Source organism: Gopherus flavomarginatus, chromosome 4 (assembly GCF_025201925.1).
Source record: "Gopherus flavomarginatus isolate rGopFla2 chromosome 4, rGopFla2.mat.asm, whole genome shotgun sequence".
Lineage (NCBI taxonomy): Eukaryota > Metazoa > Chordata > Testudines > Testudinidae > Gopherus > Gopherus flavomarginatus.
Genome location: NC_066620.1, coordinates 125927840 through 125946403, shown reverse-complemented (window position 1 = coordinate 125946403; position 18564 = coordinate 125927840). Strand labels below are relative to the sequence as shown.

The 18564-nt window shown below is 42.3% G+C and overlaps 1 protein-coding gene and 1 long non-coding RNA gene across 4 annotated transcripts in view; one reads left to right on the top strand and one right to left on the bottom strand.

The window, feature by feature from the left end:
- The window catches only part of LOC127049342 (uncharacterized), an 85138-nt gene extending 72844 nt beyond the window's left edge, over positions 1 to 12294 (top strand). The window contains exon 3 of the long non-coding RNA XR_007773935.1: positions 11223 to 12294. This is a non-coding gene — a long non-coding RNA (uncharacterized LOC127049342). The remainder of the gene's footprint in view (positions 1 to 11222) is intronic.
- CEP85L (centrosomal protein 85 like) overlaps positions 1 to 18564 on the bottom strand; it is a 175103-nt gene that overhangs the window by 2993 nt on the left and 153546 nt on the right. For all 3 annotated transcript variants that reach the window (XM_050949566.1, XM_050949567.1, XM_050949568.1), the window contains 6 exons: positions 12393 to 12545; positions 10857 to 11011; positions 8984 to 9101; positions 8426 to 8476; positions 1982 to 2089; positions 1312 to 1525 (listed from right to left, as the gene is read on the bottom strand). In XM_050949566.1, the coding sequence (XP_050805523.1) occupies positions 1312 to 1525; positions 1982 to 2089; positions 8426 to 8476; positions 8984 to 9101; positions 10857 to 11011; positions 12393 to 12545 (799 nt within the window). The remainder of the gene's footprint in view (positions 1 to 1311; positions 1526 to 1981; positions 2090 to 8425; positions 8477 to 8983; positions 9102 to 10856; positions 11012 to 12392; positions 12546 to 18564) is intronic.

Genomic DNA, 18564 nt, shown 5'->3' with positions numbered 1-18564 from the left:
CGGTGATATTTTTTGGCTCCTGAGGACTGCGTTATATCAGGGTAGAGGCAGCGATGAGCTCCCAAAATCCTAATAACTGGTTCCCTACCAGGTCCTCGGCAGTACTTCAGCAACGGAGGTCTTCACTCGCTCCAGGTTTTCGACAGCGGGTGCTTCACCTGGAGTGAGTGAGGACACCCCCCATCGCCAAAGAGCTGCCGAAGACCTGGTAGGGAACCGCACAATGAGTACAAGCCCCATGTGCCTTTCCCCCCATCCGACCCCAACTGCCCCCCTCAGAACCCGCAACCCATCAACTCCCCCTGCTCCTTGTCCCTGACCACCCCCTCGAGACCCTCTCCAACCCCCTAACCAATTCTCCTCACTCCCTGTCCCCTGACTGCCCCAACCCCATTCACCACCACCCCGATAAACCCCCGGAACTCCCACACCTACCCCAACCCCCCCGTTTTCCCTGACTGCCCCCCCTAGAACCTCTACCCCCTCAACCATTCCCTGCCTCTTATCAAACCCCTCCTCCCAGCCCTGGCCCAGCCCCCTTACCATGCTGCTCAGAGCGGCAGGAGCTGCCGAGCTGCCCAGAGCGCTGGTGCCCTGCAAGACGGGGGGGGGGGGGGGGGAAGGGAGAGACCCTCAGGCGGGCCGGACAAGACAGTCCCACGGGCTGGATGTGGTCTGTGGACCAGAGTTTGCCCACCCACTGGCCCCTTTAATAACTGGTTCTACACTGGCTTCTTGCGAACCAGTGCGAACTGGCTCCAGCTCACCACTGGGTAGAGGTGTACTTATTCAAGATCATATGGCACAGTAAAATTATGTGTATTAATGTCAGTATACTGGCTCATCTGCAAGTATGCTAACAACATATATAATTTTCTCCACTTCTCCTCCTAACCTGTTGAGTATGTTGTGTGCGATCAAACAGCTGCTGCATTTCACCTTAGAGAAGATGGCACTACTCTATAAAGTGGTTCCTGATTATGCTTTGGTCACAGCATATACATTTGGAAAGAGCTTTGGGTTCTTTGTGGTAAGACGTACATGGGGAATTGCTGCACTTTAGCAGGCTGAGTTCTGCTCCTCCTGTATATCTTATAGCCTGAAGGACATTAACAGGAAATACTTAATAGCTTGGACTAGTAACTGCATGATCAAGAGCACTTGAAAAATATACGAAGAGTGCTGTTTAGATTTCTTCATGGTGACCAGAAAGTACAGGTCTCCGCCAGCCCAAACTAGATTCCATTGCTATAGACTGTGTTTTCTCAATGTCAAAGTACAATATAAATATTGCATGATAATATCACTTACATCTGATTCCCAGCAGTAAGGAGAGGTTAGGCTCCTTGCCCTGAGCTCTCTGGGTGAGAATACTGCATAGTGCTTTCAAGTCAAACAAACAATGGGACATTTCTTTGAACAACTGGTCAGCCACCGGCATCTTTTCAGACACTGGCTGTCTGGACTGTTCCATCTGGCATATCTGCTCCCTCAAAAAGGCATTCTCTTCCATTAGTCTTTGGTTCTTTGTGAAAATAAAGAAAAAAAAGGGCGGTGTCATTTTCTTCACCTAATACTAGCCCCACCAGAGGCAGACTTCTCAAAACATTGCCTATACAAAAAAGCAGCACGTTTTCTGTTTCAGACAGTGAACAATATGAATTAAACTGAATGGACTTAGATAAATGATGGCATTTATTAACTGGCAGATTTAGGGCCTACTCTGATTTTAAAAAATAAACATTAAAAATAAACCATCCATATCAAAGCTTCCAGGCTAGAGCACTTGCTCAAAGTGTGAATGGCAATGAGTCCCCACCCATGTGTCTGTTTTCATTCATTTATCAGGTCTTGTCATTAACTTAAATAGTAAGCTCTTCAGGGCAGGGACTGGCTCTTTACTACGTATCTTCACAGCATCTAGCACAATGGGGCTCGGTTGTGGTAGAAATATTTTTATAAGGGGGTTCTAATTACTTACTTCAAGCAGAGTTTTATTTAACTGCTGTATATGCCTTTCTTTTTCCTCAGTCTCATTTGTCATCTTCTGCATTGTCAGTTTCCCTTGCAAAAGCTTTTCTTCCATAGACTGGATAGAATAAAAACAGGAATAGGTGCCTTAATTCTTGTATCTTGTCAGTTGTGGTATATTGTGGTACACAGAGATAAATTTTGTTGATTTACTGTACTTGTTATGTTCCAATTTACTTACTCGTCTATTTATTTCACCACCTTGCTATTGGCAGTTAAATGACTCAGCATTTATCTATAGGAACAACTTCCTCTAGCAGTCTGTTGAGGAGCAAATCTCTGTAGGACACTGACTATTTCTAGTCAGAAAAAAATGTAAGTTATCATGATAGATTGCTACAGTAATATCACACCTCAGAGAAAAACCCTTAAAAATAGGTGTCTTCATAAACACAAATACCTGTAGATTTTAAATAGGGAAAAAAATGCATGGAGTCTAAAATTACTGGTCTTATAATTAATTCAAAGCAGCTATTTCCTTTTTATGAGGAGTGTCTTAACACCCACTAACTGTCCATTTTATGCTAATTTCATTGTGACTAACAAGATGAAGTTCTTTTCACCTTTCTTTTTCCATTTTTAAGAATATGGAAACAACCCCTCCTTTGAGTACTGGTGAATTTGATGCTCAGTTCAGATTGAAGGACTTTTTTGGCCTTTGATGATAACTTGATATGATGCAGTTTCTTTAATTTTTTACAAAATTATTTTTAAACACCTGAACTGTGCAGTGGGGGGTGAAAGAATCCTGAATAAACAAGTGGCTGCAAGGTAAAATAATTTAATAGCTTTTGGGTCACTTCAGCTGTCCAAACGATTATCCTAGCAGTTACAAACCAGCAATAAACTTTCTCTGCACCTATTGCTAATAAATACTCAGTTTCTCAGATTTGATTCCTACACTGACGAAAAAGATCAACTCCTCCAATGACGTGAGTCAACAGCTCTTGAGTGTGCTTTAGTGGTCTCACCTCACTGTCTTTTTGACAGCTGACTGCTTAAATAACAATAAACCCATTTTATAAAGCTTCTTAAGGTTGTTGAAAACATAGATACAGGACAAATTTCACCCCTAATTAGGGCAAAGTTTTTGCAATATCAGCTCATCTGAGACAATGATTTTGATCTCATGAGAAATTCACACCATTGCTTAATTTCCTTTGCCTAGCTTTAGTATGTATCTCAAGATGATAAACACATTTGTCAGACTACATTCATCTAAAACACTTATCTGTACTTATTGGAATGTTGCATCACAGTAACATACATGTTCTTTCTTGAAAATAGGGATAATCCTGCTCTGCACAAATATGTGGAATTTGTTAATGTTTGTATAGTTCTGAAAAGGTACATCACTAAATAATATTTCAGATTACGTGCATGCATCATGTTTTGCGGGTGGAGTGGGTTTCTAGTTCCTGCTTACAGAGGTTACTTCTGGGTTTCAAAACACACCTCCACATACCTAGTTCCACCTGGATATATATTGCAATTCAGTATGATCGTAGTTATCTTTGTCAGTATCATGTAGACTTATTTCACCACTTGATGATTTCCCTTATCTATGTTTATATGCTTTGCATGATTATTTGGGTTAAATCCAGAAAGAGAAGCAGACAAACTGCCTCACTCAGAATATTAATAAAGCTGAGCTACTGCTTATATAAACTCCTAGTACTCTAAACCACAGACTCTTGCAAAGCTTCAAAAAGGGGATTTTTTTCATGTTGGTAATGTTATCGCTCTGAAAGCCCATTGATATGCTCTCTCAGTGCATCCAAAGGTTCCTTTATATCCTTTGATCAGCACATTAATATGTAAAACCTGTTGCCCAGTTCCAATTATTTTATGTCAATCCACTCCTATCTTGCTCAAGATACAGTAGGAGCATTGGTGGCAATGCTGCGTACTTTGTCACTGGTTCCCTGGCCTTGGGAACTCTTTTGATTTAACCTTTCCAGGCCAGTGGAACTCAAGATCATGTTGCAACAAGAAAAATGGGTGCTCCATAGATTACTGCTTACGACACAATGCTAGCCCATGTAGGGGATGGCACTGGCTCTTGGAAAAGTCCTGTAAAATGTAATAGAGAATTCTCTCTCTCTCTCTCTTTCTCTCTCTCAGAGAATTCTAAGAGGATGGTTAAAAATATGTAAGCTTAATCATTCTTTATTAAGTTCTATAGTTTAATTTCAATAAGAACCTAATATTTCATCCCAGTTTTCTAACCATTTTTCTTGAGGATATGAAGAACTCAAGGAGTAGAAGAGCAATAACTGAAGCAGCCACAGCAAATTGTGCTGAATTGTTCCAAACTGTACAGTGCTTTTAGGGCACAGAAAAATGCTCATAAAGTTTTAGGATAAACTAATTCCTTTTATGACCTAATATGAAATTACTCTGAGAGTTGCATTCAAAGGCTAATGCACTAATCCACTGCCCATTTGACACCCAATAGCACAGAACTTTTCCAAATGCATTATCTTGAAAGTAATGAGGAATGGTGCCGCTGCTTCCCTGTTCCAACACACCAAACCCAAATACAGAGGATTTGTCTTCCCTATTACGTTTAAATTTTGACTTCTAAATGGGGAATAAGAAGAGAGTTTACTCTTACTGCTGTGCTAAGTCACCATGTAGAGCCCCCAGATATTGTTCATTTATATCAACTAAAAGAGGTTTTTACATTCAACAGTCATACTGAATGCATGTTTATTCTTTGTTTTATGTTCATCCCATCTATGCACATGACAAGTTGGGGGTTTTTTGTTTTTTTTTTTTTTAAAGACGTGTTCACAAGTACTATTAAGTTTTACCATTTGATTTTCAAAATTCCGTTTGTCATTTGTCTTATGTATAACTCTAGTCACACTCCATCAATGAAGAGTCTGGAAATAATTTCACATACAATTCTACATTACACTGAATCATATGTATGTCATCAGCTCATGAGTCACTGGCATTTGCCAGGGATCATTAAAATTGGAAACTTGTATTAATAATTAATTCTACCTTGGGTAGGAAATATATGTGAGTGCACTTAAGCATGAAAGTCCACTGGTTTACCATCTTGGACACACAGTACTATGGTTTTCCCTGTCCCCTCTTGCTGTTTGACTTACTTTATACATTTTCTGTATGAAGTTAACATTCAGTTATGTTAATCCCATCAGTCATGATACACAAACAGCTCCACCAATAGGAATGCCAGATATGCATTAGATAACAAGTGCTCTGTACAATCTGGCTTTTCTATCCTTTTTAGTATTTTTTTTCATAAGGGAAATGTTAATTTTGTGACAATCTAAAATAATCATTTGAACAGGAATTTTTAAAAAAGCAACTTCCATCTACATTTTTTATTTCTGAAGCTGTACGGCACGCAAAATAACATCTCTCAAAAGTAACCAGGACGTTAATCTCTCACAATAGAAAAAACAGGAAGATCAAAACCATTACTTAGAGATTACAAATAAACAGGAAATTAAAATGGTCACAAACTGTTTGGAGCAGGATTTGTTTTCATTTCAGCTGACACTTCCAGCAGGCAAATATAAAAAATCATATTGGGGAGGCTACTTTTTTAATAAAATACTGAACTGAAGATAAATTTATAAAGCATAATTTTAAATTGTGGATGAACTCACTGAGTAAATAAGATTCAAAAAGTTATTATTGGTCTGGTTTTTGCTTAACCATATTCTGTGCTTCCCGGTTCTGAAAAGAAATCCTCCCTCTTCTAGTGATGTTAACAATTCACCTGCAATTTCCTATAAACTCCCAGCAGGAGACAGGAGAACAAGTGCTACGTGATGACTGCTGAGGGCAGAGGTCAAGTAAATATGGACTGATGGAACCTTGCTGGCCAGGAACAAGCAGTGAAACCCACTTCTCCAGCCCCAAAAAAATATCAAGATGGTCGGGGACGGGAGAAGGAAAATGAAAAACAGTCCTGCCAAGATGTGAGAGTTACTCTCAACTGTGAAGTCAACAAGCCTGAGACTGCTGATCCCCCTTTGGAGCTGCCCGTGACTCCCTATTCTGAAACAGGCTGGGGAGGAACGGAGCTGGAGAAACAGCCATATTTCTTTTCTCCCTTCCTCTCTCAACAGAAGCACAAAATGACCATGGAGGAGCACATGAGGCATCAGGCAGGTCTACAGAGGGGAATCTGAGTGCTCTGGGGGGCTGACTCCACAGTGAAACAGGATAGAGAGCTTCTCAGCGTCTAAAGTTCAATTTTTGTTCTTTTGGGGGTGGTCTGATGGGGCTTGATCCGAAGGCCACTGAAATAAACGGAAAGCCTCCCATTTGCAGCAGGCCATTAGTGCTTACCACCTGGTCTCTGAGGCGCATTGTGGATCTTTCAGAGGGCTGTTTATGCATCTCCCTGGATGCAAGTGCTGGTGCTCCACATCTAGGAGTCTTTCAGTGGGAAGAGACCGTATTATTTGGGTTGCCACCAAATGGGGCAAGGAAGAGCTGCTTACAGGAAACTGGAAGCAGATGTGTTTCGGGGCAAGAATCTCTCTTACAAACAGGAAGACAAGAAAGAGATCCTAATTTAAAAATAGAAGTTTTAAAGGAGAGAGCAAGATCCCTGGTCACGCAGAGTTCTGTTTGCACCACTCTGGGAGTAAAAAGGCAACTTAAAACTGCCCATAATACACAGCTGAGGATTCCCCAGGCCTGCCAAATCCTTTGTTGGCATAGAGCTGGCATAGCTAGTTCTCCACCATCCCTTTCCAGGACCTTCAAACCAGGAGTATGTGCGGAGCATACTGCAATCCAGCTCTCCCCACAGTTGTTGGCCCCGAGGGGGCCATTGCAAACCAGCATTTGGAAACCACTCTAAATTGGGCCAGGAGCTGAACTGGCCCTGGTTACTTCAGGGATCTGAAAAAAAGGATTCTATTTTGCTGCCTTTGGTGTGCTGATGGATACCCCATTGCACCTGAGATCCTGGTCCTCATACCTAGATTGGTTTTAAACTCATTCTGACCCTCACTTATTTGCTAAGGGGGAAAGTTTTCTACATTGCACACCCAGTATTTATGCAGCAGGTAACTGAAACTGACATTATCTTTATAATGTTGCTGAAGATGCTAAGTCAGATTCTCCTTTCATATAAAACCAATTTTCCCCGTGTCACTCCACTGCTTTCAGTGGAGTCAGACCTGACTCAGGATGGTGAGAGAACAGAATCAGCCTGTCAACTACAGCTGACAGAACACTGGGCACAAGTGTCAGGTATGCAACTATCCTTTTTCCACCTCTTAACCGTACAAACATCCCGTACTGAAGATACTGTTTAAAAATAGGCTGTCAATAGCAGCAAGTGCTGACAGTGGACATAGAAGAGCTACTGGGACTAACTCAGGTTAGGGCAATGCTGGCCTTGGTACCAGTAAATAAAGCAGAGCTTGTAGCCACTGGTCCTAATCCAGATCAACACAGAATTTGACTCAGTGTAAAACCCTCAGCATATTTAATATCAGAGGGGTGGCCGTGTTAGTCTGGATCTGTAAAAGCAGCAGAGTCCTGTGGCACATTATAGACTAACCGATGTATTGGAGCATGAGCTTTCTTGGTTAAAACCCATACAGCATGCATCCGACAAAGTGGGTATTCACCCACGAAAGCTCATGCTCCAATACGTCTGCTAGTCTATAAGGTGCCACAGGACTCTTTGCAGCATATTTAGTAACTTCCACTGATATGCCACCCAGCAGCAGGGAAGTAGATGGAATAAGAAGGTTAAAACTATAGGGGAACTGGAAAGATCCAGGAAATATATTGTGATGGCATAAGTGTGTCAAGCTACTAAACGGTCAGTCAAATTGATGGGTAAAATTACTCATTTATTTTATGAAAGTAACTGAAGGAAACTGCTTTGTTAATAGGTATGCCAGATTGTTCATACTGTAGCAACTAATCAATAGTGGCTTTTTTTTCAAACCCATTCCTGTTAGATTTCCATTCATTCAAGACTGCACTCTTAGAGCAACTGCTAGTGTTCAATATTTAGGTGTTTAATGTGTATTTCTTTTTCTTATCTGACTACAATTTGTGCCTGTCCCATGACACGTTGTTAAAGAGTGTGCAGTCATACCAATAGCACCAAAAGTGACATAAGCAGCTCTGAGGATATCGGACATGACATCCTTTAGACCATCAGCATAAGGCAACTTGTAGGGAGGCAGTTTTCCACCTTGTGCTGGGACTCTAAATTTGTTTCTATCCGCAAAGTGCTAAAAAGCTTATTTTAAGTTAAGGCTAAGGAGATGTTCTACTCCAAGCTATTTGGACACAGATACAGTATCTTTGTCTTAATAGCACATTATTATAAACTGCAACTGCCTAAACCAATGGCAAAATATATACATTTCCTTACCTGAATTTCTATTATCATCCCAGCTATCTGATTTTGTTGATTGTCTATGACCTGTAAAAAAACCAGAAATATGACTAAGTACCACATTTAAAAAGATGATTGACCCTGTGAGTTTTAAGTAGAACAGTCTCTCTAATTTCTGATCTAGTGACCTCTTTTCTCTTATAAATGTCTAAACCTGGATCTCAAATTACCTATTCTCAAAGAAGTAAACAAAAAAAAAAAAGAAAGAAATACTGCTTAATGCTCACACAGCAATCTTCATCATGAAATTACTAATTACACAATCACAATTAATTTTTACCAAGAAACTGGCAGTAAGTTAAGTCTCTCTCTCTGTATTTTATTTGACCAAAACTGGTTTAAATTTTCTTGTGCAACTGAGAATTCATGCAAAACAAATGCACTGAACCAAGAAACACATATGTTGAAGAAAAACCAGAATCAGCAATACACGTGAAAAATTGAGTGAGAGAAAAATAAGACAAAGAAACACAATAGGAGATTCTAAGGTTGTGGATCTACTGACAGTTCAGCTAATCAGTTTCATGGACTGACCTTGCGGGCTCTCTCGTTCTTTTCTTTGAGGCATTCATTCTCACTCTGAAGCTGTTTTGTGTCCAACATGGGAAGGCGGATACCATCTTCCAGGCATTTTTCTACCTTCTGTTGTAAACTGCAATTCAGAGATAAGAATGGAAAAGCAACTAGTCAATTTATTGGGAAAACAAGGAAAAAAAACTGCAGTACATTCTAGTGGAGGGTTTAAAAACCACTCTAAGCAACATCAACCAGTCTCTCACCAAACCCACCAAGACTTTACAAGTAGATTCCAGCTTCGTGTATAAGCAAACTGACAGGTGGGTAAGAGGTGTAAATCCTGGATTTCTTGAAGTCACCATGTCGCTAACAAGAACAGATCAATCTAAATACACAGGAAAGTTTTATTACTTATCCAATATATACTCCATCTTTGTAATACTTTGCTGCCTGGTTAAAAAAGTAAATCCTGGACCAGATTTTGTGTTGCATCTCTTGAGGCAAGGCACTCTAGGTGCACTCAGAAGGAGGGGAACAACTGTGACTTTAAGACACCTTTGTGCTGCCCATTTTATGGGCTGCTGTGGGGGCTGAATCAGCTCCAGCATTAGTCAGAGCAGTCCTGGGGGTTGTTCTTACAGCAGCTTTACTAAATTTGCCTATGGGGTCCCTATGAGCTTCACTGCAGTCCACAATTGCCAAGCACTATGGTCTATCATTCCTGCCCCCTATGATGGGCATGTGAGGGGGCAGCATAAAGCCACAAATCTCAGTCGTTACAATGTTTACACACCAGAGGAATGTTCCCAGCCCCCAGCAGTTTGTTTAAAGTCCCTATAGGCTGCCAGAGCTTCCCCCCTCAGCAGCTTTCAAAAATAAATGTGTTTTATTACAGTGACAATCCTGTTTTCCAATACAGAAACCAGAGATGGTTTCAAATATGTGTAGGCTTTTAGGAGAGACAAAACCATCCCTGTAGATCACACGGACACAAATAAAAAGGTGCATCAGCTGTAAGATGGAAACAATCTGCCCAGTGATCTGCCTGACTACATGTCCCAACCAGTTAGCCTTTCATCAGTAACACACTTTTAGACTGCTACTGGCATGTACATTTAGGAAAGTGAGGGGCCCTGAACTAAAGCAACATCCACCCCAAATTATAAGAAATTATCCTTTTCATAACCTCTCCCTTTTGGCTGTCTTTATCACATAACTCAAAGGCATCATTTTAAAAGGAAAAATATCAGTTGAAGTAGTATAAAGAATGTAACGGTACACCATAGTCTCATTCAATCATCCATCTGGAATTTTTCCATGGAAATCTGCCCAATTTGTTCTTTTACGATTATGTAAGGCCAGTGATAGGGCACCAGCTGCACTTAAATCTCCCTGTAAATATCCGCCCACTTCAGAACAAATACCTCCCCCATCAGGAGAGGGATGCAGGATTTTTAAATCTTTGACCCTTCCATAGTTAGTTTACCCCTCAATACATTTCTTCTGAGATTTCCTACAGTCCAGTCCAGGCTTATTTATTAGCTTGGAATGCTGGGAGTCTCGGAACAATGCTCTTTTGCTGCACATGCTTATTCTGTCCAACCCTCACTGGGCACCATGTCATGACGCCAGCTCTCATAAAGACATTGGTGATAGTCAGCCCCTCCTCTGTAATCATATCATTCGTAACATGATACAAAGGAAATCTCATCATATTTCCAGTACAGTGTCAATGACTTTTGTGTCACACTGTCACCCTCTGTGTGGTAATATATTCCAGCGTGACACAAAAGTCATTGACACCACACTGGAGTAAAGCTGCAAAGAGTTTGGCAGCTTGAAACAACAAGTATGCTGCAACAGTCCTAGAGCATCACGTAGGTATTCATACCTCTGCACTGTGGTGACCAGGTCTTTTTCTTTCTTTTTCTGACACACAAGTTGCAGCTCTTTCTCCCTACATTGTGTTCTAGTCTCTCCAAGCTTCTTCTCCAAATCTGTCACTGTTTCTTGCAGTTGCTTGTTCTTCTCTTCTAGAATGTGCAGCTAAGACATTACAGCCAAACAGTCAGACACAATGCTGAGATTTGTATTAAGAGTACTTACTACAGGCCCCAGCTTTACAGTTATCTTCGGAATACCCTTTTAGCCTCATTTTGACTATTTCCAACTACAGTGCACTAAAGTCTATTATAATTATCCTTGTTACACTGTTAAAACACCTTTTAACACTTTAAATATTTGTTTTTCTAATCAGGTGGGGGAAAAGAGTGATATTCACATTGCAATTCAGTCAAGAAGAACTGCAAAACAATCAATGATGTGATCCATGGCCAGAAAGGGTTAAGCATCCTGCAAGATAAATGACCTGAATTCAACCTCTAGGAACATATTGGTAGAAAATGTTTGTGTTTTGTGTGTTTACATATATATTGTTAGAGGTTAACAATGTAACAAAACTGTTCCTGTCTATGCTGTATTCTGTTAATTCATATATCAAAGAGATCTTAACATTCAAATGAACTGTAAATATAGTGATATCACTGTATTGATCTCTCTTTGAAATGTATAGCAAATCACCTGCGAACGGTGGAAAACAGGCAATTGCCTTATGTTAATCCTTGTAGCTAATTACTGATGATGCTTAGGAAATAAGCCTACTTCAAAGTCTCAGTGATTGCTTATTGCTCACCTAAGAACTCCGAGCTGTCAAGAGAAGGCCTAGAACTATATAAAAAAAAACTTTTGGGGCATGATCCTTTTTATTTCAGATTTGCTTGATGCTTTACACAGGGGAAGCTTGAGTCCTACGACTGAGATCTCCAGTCCAACCAGGATCACCCTGAATATGAACGTTGGACTATATCCTATGGACAAATTCTGAAAGAGCTCTGCAACTACAAAGCTCACCATCTGTACTATAAAACTGATCTCAGAACTGTACTCATGTCTCTATGCATCTTTTAACCAATACACACTCTCTTTTCTAATACATTTTAGTTTAGGTAATAAGAATTGGCTGTAGGCATGTATATGGGTAAGATCTGAAATATTCATTACCTTGGGAGATAATGTGTCCAATCCTTTGGGACTGGTATAACTTTCTTCTATGATGAATAAGATTTTCAGTAATCCTCATCATATTTGACTTGGTTATCTGCGTGGAAGCCCAAGGCTGGGTTGCTTTAAGGGAACTGTGTTGGCTTCTGGGTAACCAGTAAGGTATTACAAAAGCTGTTTTCAAAATCTAAGTATTGGAATATGCACCAGCTTTGGGGATTGTCTATCCCATTCTTTACAGATTGCCCTAATTGAATAACCTCAGTGTGGCTCCCCGGGACCCTGGTCACAAATGCAGGTCACAGAATATATTTATATTTGTACCTCTTCTTTTACGTATTATTAAAACCAGATACTTCTCCCTTACCTGCTTACTCTGCCTTTCTACATCATCCAGCGTTGGCAGGTCAGCTAGATATTTTTCTAGGGTTTCAATTCGTCTCTGTTTGTCTTTGTTTTGTTCAGACTCTTTTTGGCATTTCTTTTTCAGGCTATTTATGTACCTGTCTCTGGTTTTAAGCTACAAGAGTAATAAAATTACATAATTTATTATGGTACAAAATAAATCTGTACAAGATAATGAAGAATCTATTTCCAAATTCTCAGAACTCAGCAGATCTTTAGGAGCTACATTCTTAGCCAGAAGTAAGTTACTACAGAAAATTACACCACAGGGTCATTTATTTTGCTTAAATCCAGTATCACCTACCCAGAACAATTACCATTTTTCAGTATTCTCACTGCACCAAACGTATTTGAAGCTACAATTATTTTACCTTGATTTATATGACCCACTGCTTGGGAATTGAAAACATCCTTATTTAATACATTCTTTTTTATGTCAATTGCCCACCATCTGCTAGGAAATTTCTCACTATTTTGGCTTGCTCTATGTGCATGCCTGGGAGAACTGGAACAAAACTACTGTGTGGACAGTCAGAGAGTCTGCATTTTGCTGCAAGTCTATATGAATCCTTGAAGAGAAAAAACAGAGGCCGAGAATTGTTTCTGGGGATAATGCAAAGCCTGGTCTGAGGCTACTGCAGAAGAGCTGTCTATGTTCTGCTCTTTTCCTACTGCTATCCAGGCAAACAGGACTGGTGTACGTTTTTTGTAAATAAACATACTACACTAAGATAGTGGTTTCCAACCTTTTTATGCTCAAATTCACTTTTTGAATCTGAGGGCAACCCAGGATCTACCCTGCCTCTTCCCTGAGGCCCTGCCCCTCTTCCCCAAAGCCCCGCCCCACTCACTCTTCCCCATTCACCCCCAGTCACTTGCTCTCCACCCCCCCTCACTCACTTTTCACCAGGCTGGGGTAGGAGTTTGAGAGGGAATGTGGGCTCTGGGCTGGGGTCAATGGGTTCACAGTGTGGGAGGGGGCTCTGGTCAGAGCCTGGGGCAGGGAATTGGGGTGCAGGAGGGGATGAGGGGTGCAACCTCTTGGCAGGAGTTTGGGTGCAGGAGGGGTCTCTGGGCTGGGGTAGGGGCTTGGGGTGCAGGACGGGGTACAGGGTGCTGGCTCCAGGAGGGGGGTCAGGGCTGTGGCAGGGGGGTTGGGGTGCAGGATGGGGTACAGGGTGCTGGCTCTGGGAGCGGAGTCAGGGCTGAGGTGCAGAAGGGGGTATAGGGTGCTGACTTCAGAAGGGGGCCCAGAGCTGGAGGTTGAGGTACAGTCTCCTGCCAGGCAGCCCTTGCCTCCGGCGGCTCCTGGTTGGCAGTGCAGCATGGCTGCTACTAAGGCAAGCACCCTGCCTACTCCAGCCCCACACCACTCCTGGAAGGGGCTAATGCATCCCAGCAGCTCCTGGGGGGTAACGAGGGGCATGTGGCTCTTCACACTGCACCTCTCTGCAAGCACCGCTCCCGCAGCTCTCCAGGCCAATGGGAGCTGTGGGGGCAGTGCTTGCAGGCAGAAACAGCGGAGGCAGACCTCTGCCCCCCACCCCGGTCCCGGGGCTGCACTGGCCACTTCTGGGAGCGGCATAGGGCCAGGGTAGGGATTCTGCCTTAGCAGCAGCCACACACTGCCACCAGAGATCGTGATCAACTGGGAGATCCTCTAGGATTGACCAGTCGATCGCAATCAACCGGCTGGTGACCACTGCACTAAGAAAATACCCTGATACTATGCCACCAATTTCTCATCAAAATGGAAACCTCTCTGCAAGACCCTGAATTTTTGCTGCTCAGCCTAAGGGGCAACAGCTCTGTTTTTGGGCTTTGATGTCGTATAGCATCATACCACATAGCCACTTTTACTCCCAGCTCTTGAACTTTTCAGGTACTTATTCTGTATAACTTGATAACGTGAGAGAGCTTTCTTTGATCTGTGGCACATTAGCCACTAGAGCATACAGCACAGCCCTACTTAAAAAAAAAATCCAAAAACTTATAACACACACATGCTTCAGAGTTCTTGGGTAAATACTATGTTTCAAAGCCATGTATACAAGAAACTGCATGGCCTCTGACAGAGCACTGGACTCGGGGTCAGGAGACTTGGTTCTATTCCTGCTTCTGCCACTGACCTGCTGTGTGACACCGGGCAAGTCACTTCACATCCCTGTGCCTGTTTCCCCTCCTATCCTTTGTCTGTCTTGTTTTTCGGGCAGGGACTGTTTCTCTGTATATGCTTGCAAAGCACAATGGAGTCCTGATCCATCTGGTGCCTAGAGGTACTGCAGTGATAATAGGAAATAATAATCCCTAACTCTTAAACTCTGCTTTTCATTATTACATTTGAAAGTGCTTTACAAAGGAAGTTACTATCATTAGGCCCATTTTACAGAGGGGCAAATGAGGCACAGAGGTGCAGTGACTCATCCAAGGTCACACATCAGGCCAGTGGCAGAGCCAGGAACAGATCCCAGGTCTCCCGAGTCCAGTGCTGTACCCACTATGCCAGTAACAGTGGTTTACTCATGATACTCTTCTTGAGTTACAAAGTGTTATTTCAACTCTCATTTTATAATATACACACAATATAAACAGGTGACCAGATAACATCCTCGCAAGACAGACGTCCTAAGTGTTTGGTTTTGGATATTATTTTGCGCAACAGCTACAGGAATTAAAAACAACTTCAAATACATAACTATCGGGACTAAACCTAATAGGAATCTGAGCCAAAAATTTGACCTTGACACACTCCAACAACTACATCAGAGGACATCACAATGAAACAGCAGCTTTGTTAAGGCTGACTTTCTAAACGAATCTTAATTTACCATCAGCCTGCAAAATACTTTCTTTGCTATGTTTGATAACCAAGATCAGTACACATACACTCATTCCTGGCACTTGCTTTATTAACAAGGACTTTAAAAAGAAAAAATACTCAAAACCTGTCTTCTCACTCAGGATCTGATTTAATGAAAACTCTACCCATATTGCTCAGATCAACAGCCTAGCAACTTACAGGATTAGAAATACTTGTCGCTATGAATAAGTGTGAAATGTAACCCTTTAAAATATCAAATACAATTGGTGTTTCCATGTCTAGTGATGTAAACATCCATCTTGCTGAAAAACATATGTTATGTGTGACACTGGCCATGTCAGAGTCTAATGATGGCGTTTATAAAAGTGTTTAATAGCTGACAACATCTGAAAAGCTTTTTCAGGGACAATTTTCTAAACAAGTCAGGATCCTGGGGCCTACGGGAGGGCTATATACAGATTCCATTAAGTTTTAAGATTAGTTTTGATATGAATCTCTTAATTATCAGGGCCTCAAAAACGGGCTGTTCTACGACATTTCTTACCAGGTAGAACCCAAAAGTGTTTGGAGATACATCGTAGAATTAGGATGCTTCCCCAAACCTATGACCTTCCAAAAATGCCTTTGCTCCTCTGACATGTCATCTTCCTTTAGGGGATGCTGGCCTTGTGCTTCTTCAGTGAGGTTTTGCACAACTGTTTCATCCACTAAAATCCTCCATCATTTTCAGGGACAGACATAGTGACTTCTCCACATCTACCCTTTCCCTCTTGCACCCACAACCTGAGGTTCCTCTCCTGCAATCACAGTCTGTAGCTTCTCTTCCTCGATTAGCTGGACTGTCAGCCACTGATATTCCCCTTCCTTCCATCTCCACATCGCCAATTTCCTCTCCCCACTTCCTAAAGGATTATTTTTCCTGTAAAGGTCAGCCCTCAACAGTGTTAATGTCAGTATTACAGTGAAAACTTAATTTTGTCCTCCTGTATGCAGCAGGGGTGCGGGGTTTGAAGGAAGGGGGTTCCCTTACTAGTAGTTTGTTTCAATCCCCCACCCCTTGCCTTGGGATGGAGAGCCCTTCCACGGCCTTTGGGGAGGAGGAATTCACTCAGAAATCACTTCAACACTTTTCTCAGTAATGATCGGTTTTATCAGCAAATAGTTCCCCGGATGAGCAAAATAATTTCAGCACCCCCATCATCAATTCCTCAGTGACTGATTAGGGGCCTCCTCCCCTTTAGGCTCTGACTGATCCTAACATCAGCACAATGACAGTGGTGCACAGGGGTCATGCAGACAGACTGCCTCCTGGACCTAGCCCCCAATCCAGAGTTCAGATCTCCTGTCAGCTGTGTTCCTACAGCGGCACATGCCCTTTCTGGCCCTGCATTTCCTCCTTTCTACAATTACAATCCCATCCTACTTTAATACATTCGTTTAATTACACAATCACATTTTTTTCCACAGGATCCTTGGCTCATTCCGTCCACAGGCTGGATGGGGCTTAGGGAATAAGTCATGGTTGTGTAATAAATTACGCTGCAGAGATTCTGCCCAACTCCCAGAACAGCCCAGAATCAGGAGCCGTCCTTGTCTTGCATTGTAACTTCTACGCTGCACCTCTCAAAGAGGCAGCAGTTTTTCACTTATGGATTTGGCACATTCACTCTAGAAGGCAGAACAGCTCAGTATATGAGACTTGTGTCTGCTGTATTAGACACAGCGGTTCTAGTCCCAAACTTTCCACACTATTTAAAAAAAAACGTTCATTTATTCATATTAAAAAGTGCTTCAAAAACACATGAATTTTCAGACTGTTGGGCTGAGGCACATGGATACAATTTTCCTTTAAAGCAACACCCTGGGCAAACCTAACTGACATGAGCTGAAATCAGTGTCAGCAACAGGTTGTAACTGGTTTCTGAATACCATCCAAACCTTCAAGAGAGGTTCAGATCCATTCATGCTGACACTGTGGTCAGCAATGGTAATTCTTCTATTACAGACATGATTTAATGGAGTTTTAAAAATAAATTGAGTCGTCAGTTTGTGTAGTGTATTTTAAGATGTGCCCAGGGTTGCTCAGAGGATGCAATGGTTCCTTCTAAGGCAGTGGTCCCCAACCTTTTTGTCTGGCAGGCGCCAGACGAAGGACCGTGGTGGCAGTGGAGCACCCGCCGAAATGCCGCCGAATTTCCACGGCATTTTGGCGGCGATGACTCTCGATGATGCCGCTTGCTGAAGCAGTGTCATCGAGAGGTGTCGCTGCCAAAATGCTGCGGAAATTCGGCGACATTTCAGCGGGTGCTCCACTGCCGGCCAGGACGCAGGTGCATTTAGATGCTCCCGCGGGTGCCATGGCGCCTGTGGGCACCACATTGCGGAGCCCTGTTCTAAGGGAACGTGATCAATTGAAAGTAAGTAAAGAAACAAAAAATAAGATTTCAATACACTGTCACAAGTCTTTGTGCTTACAAGCCTACTGCCTTTTCTACACCATGGAATTTTAACAGAAAACGTCCCTCTTTGGCTCGCATTAGGAACCACAAGACCCATAATGAAGATGGGTGATTTCAGCACCAGGTCATATATGCTTGCTGGGAGCAAGCTTAATTAATATGATGCTGAAAATGGCAGTTGGAACAGAGAAAGCCATCTACATTCAGGCTAACACTGGTGAAGCTGCCCACAGTTTTCTCATCCCTCCAGGAAAAGCTAATGCTACCTCAGTGAGTTGTTTTTACTGCTCCCTCAGCCACTATTATCTCTCCCCTGTTCTGAATGTTCCACTTTAGGGAGGATAGCAACACAGGCCTTTTTTAAAAAAAGGTTTCCAGAGTTATATCCATATTAACAAATTACAATCCATGTGGCAGCCATGTTAAAAAACTGTTACAGGTTATGGTACTTGTGGCGGTATATAGCATCTGTTTGGCTGTTATTATTTGTTACCTGGATTACAGTTATACCTAGAGGGCCACTGCAGTAGGCACTGAACACACATACAAATAGCAAGACTGCCCCTGTCCAAGAGGGGATTTTTAAAATGAAAAATGAAAAGCCCTCATGCTACCACTCAGGGCCGGCTCCAGGTTTCTTGCTGCCCCAAGCAAATAAAAAAAGGGGGGGGGAGTGCCACCGCTGAAGCAAAAACAACAACAACAACAACAACAAATGGAGTGCTGCCGCTGAAGGGAAAAAAAACCAAAAACAACAAAAACCTGGAGCGCTGCCCCTTGAAAAGTGCCGCCCCAAGCACAGGCTTGGAATGCTGGTGCCTAGAGCCGGCCCTGCTGCCACTCTGTGGACATGG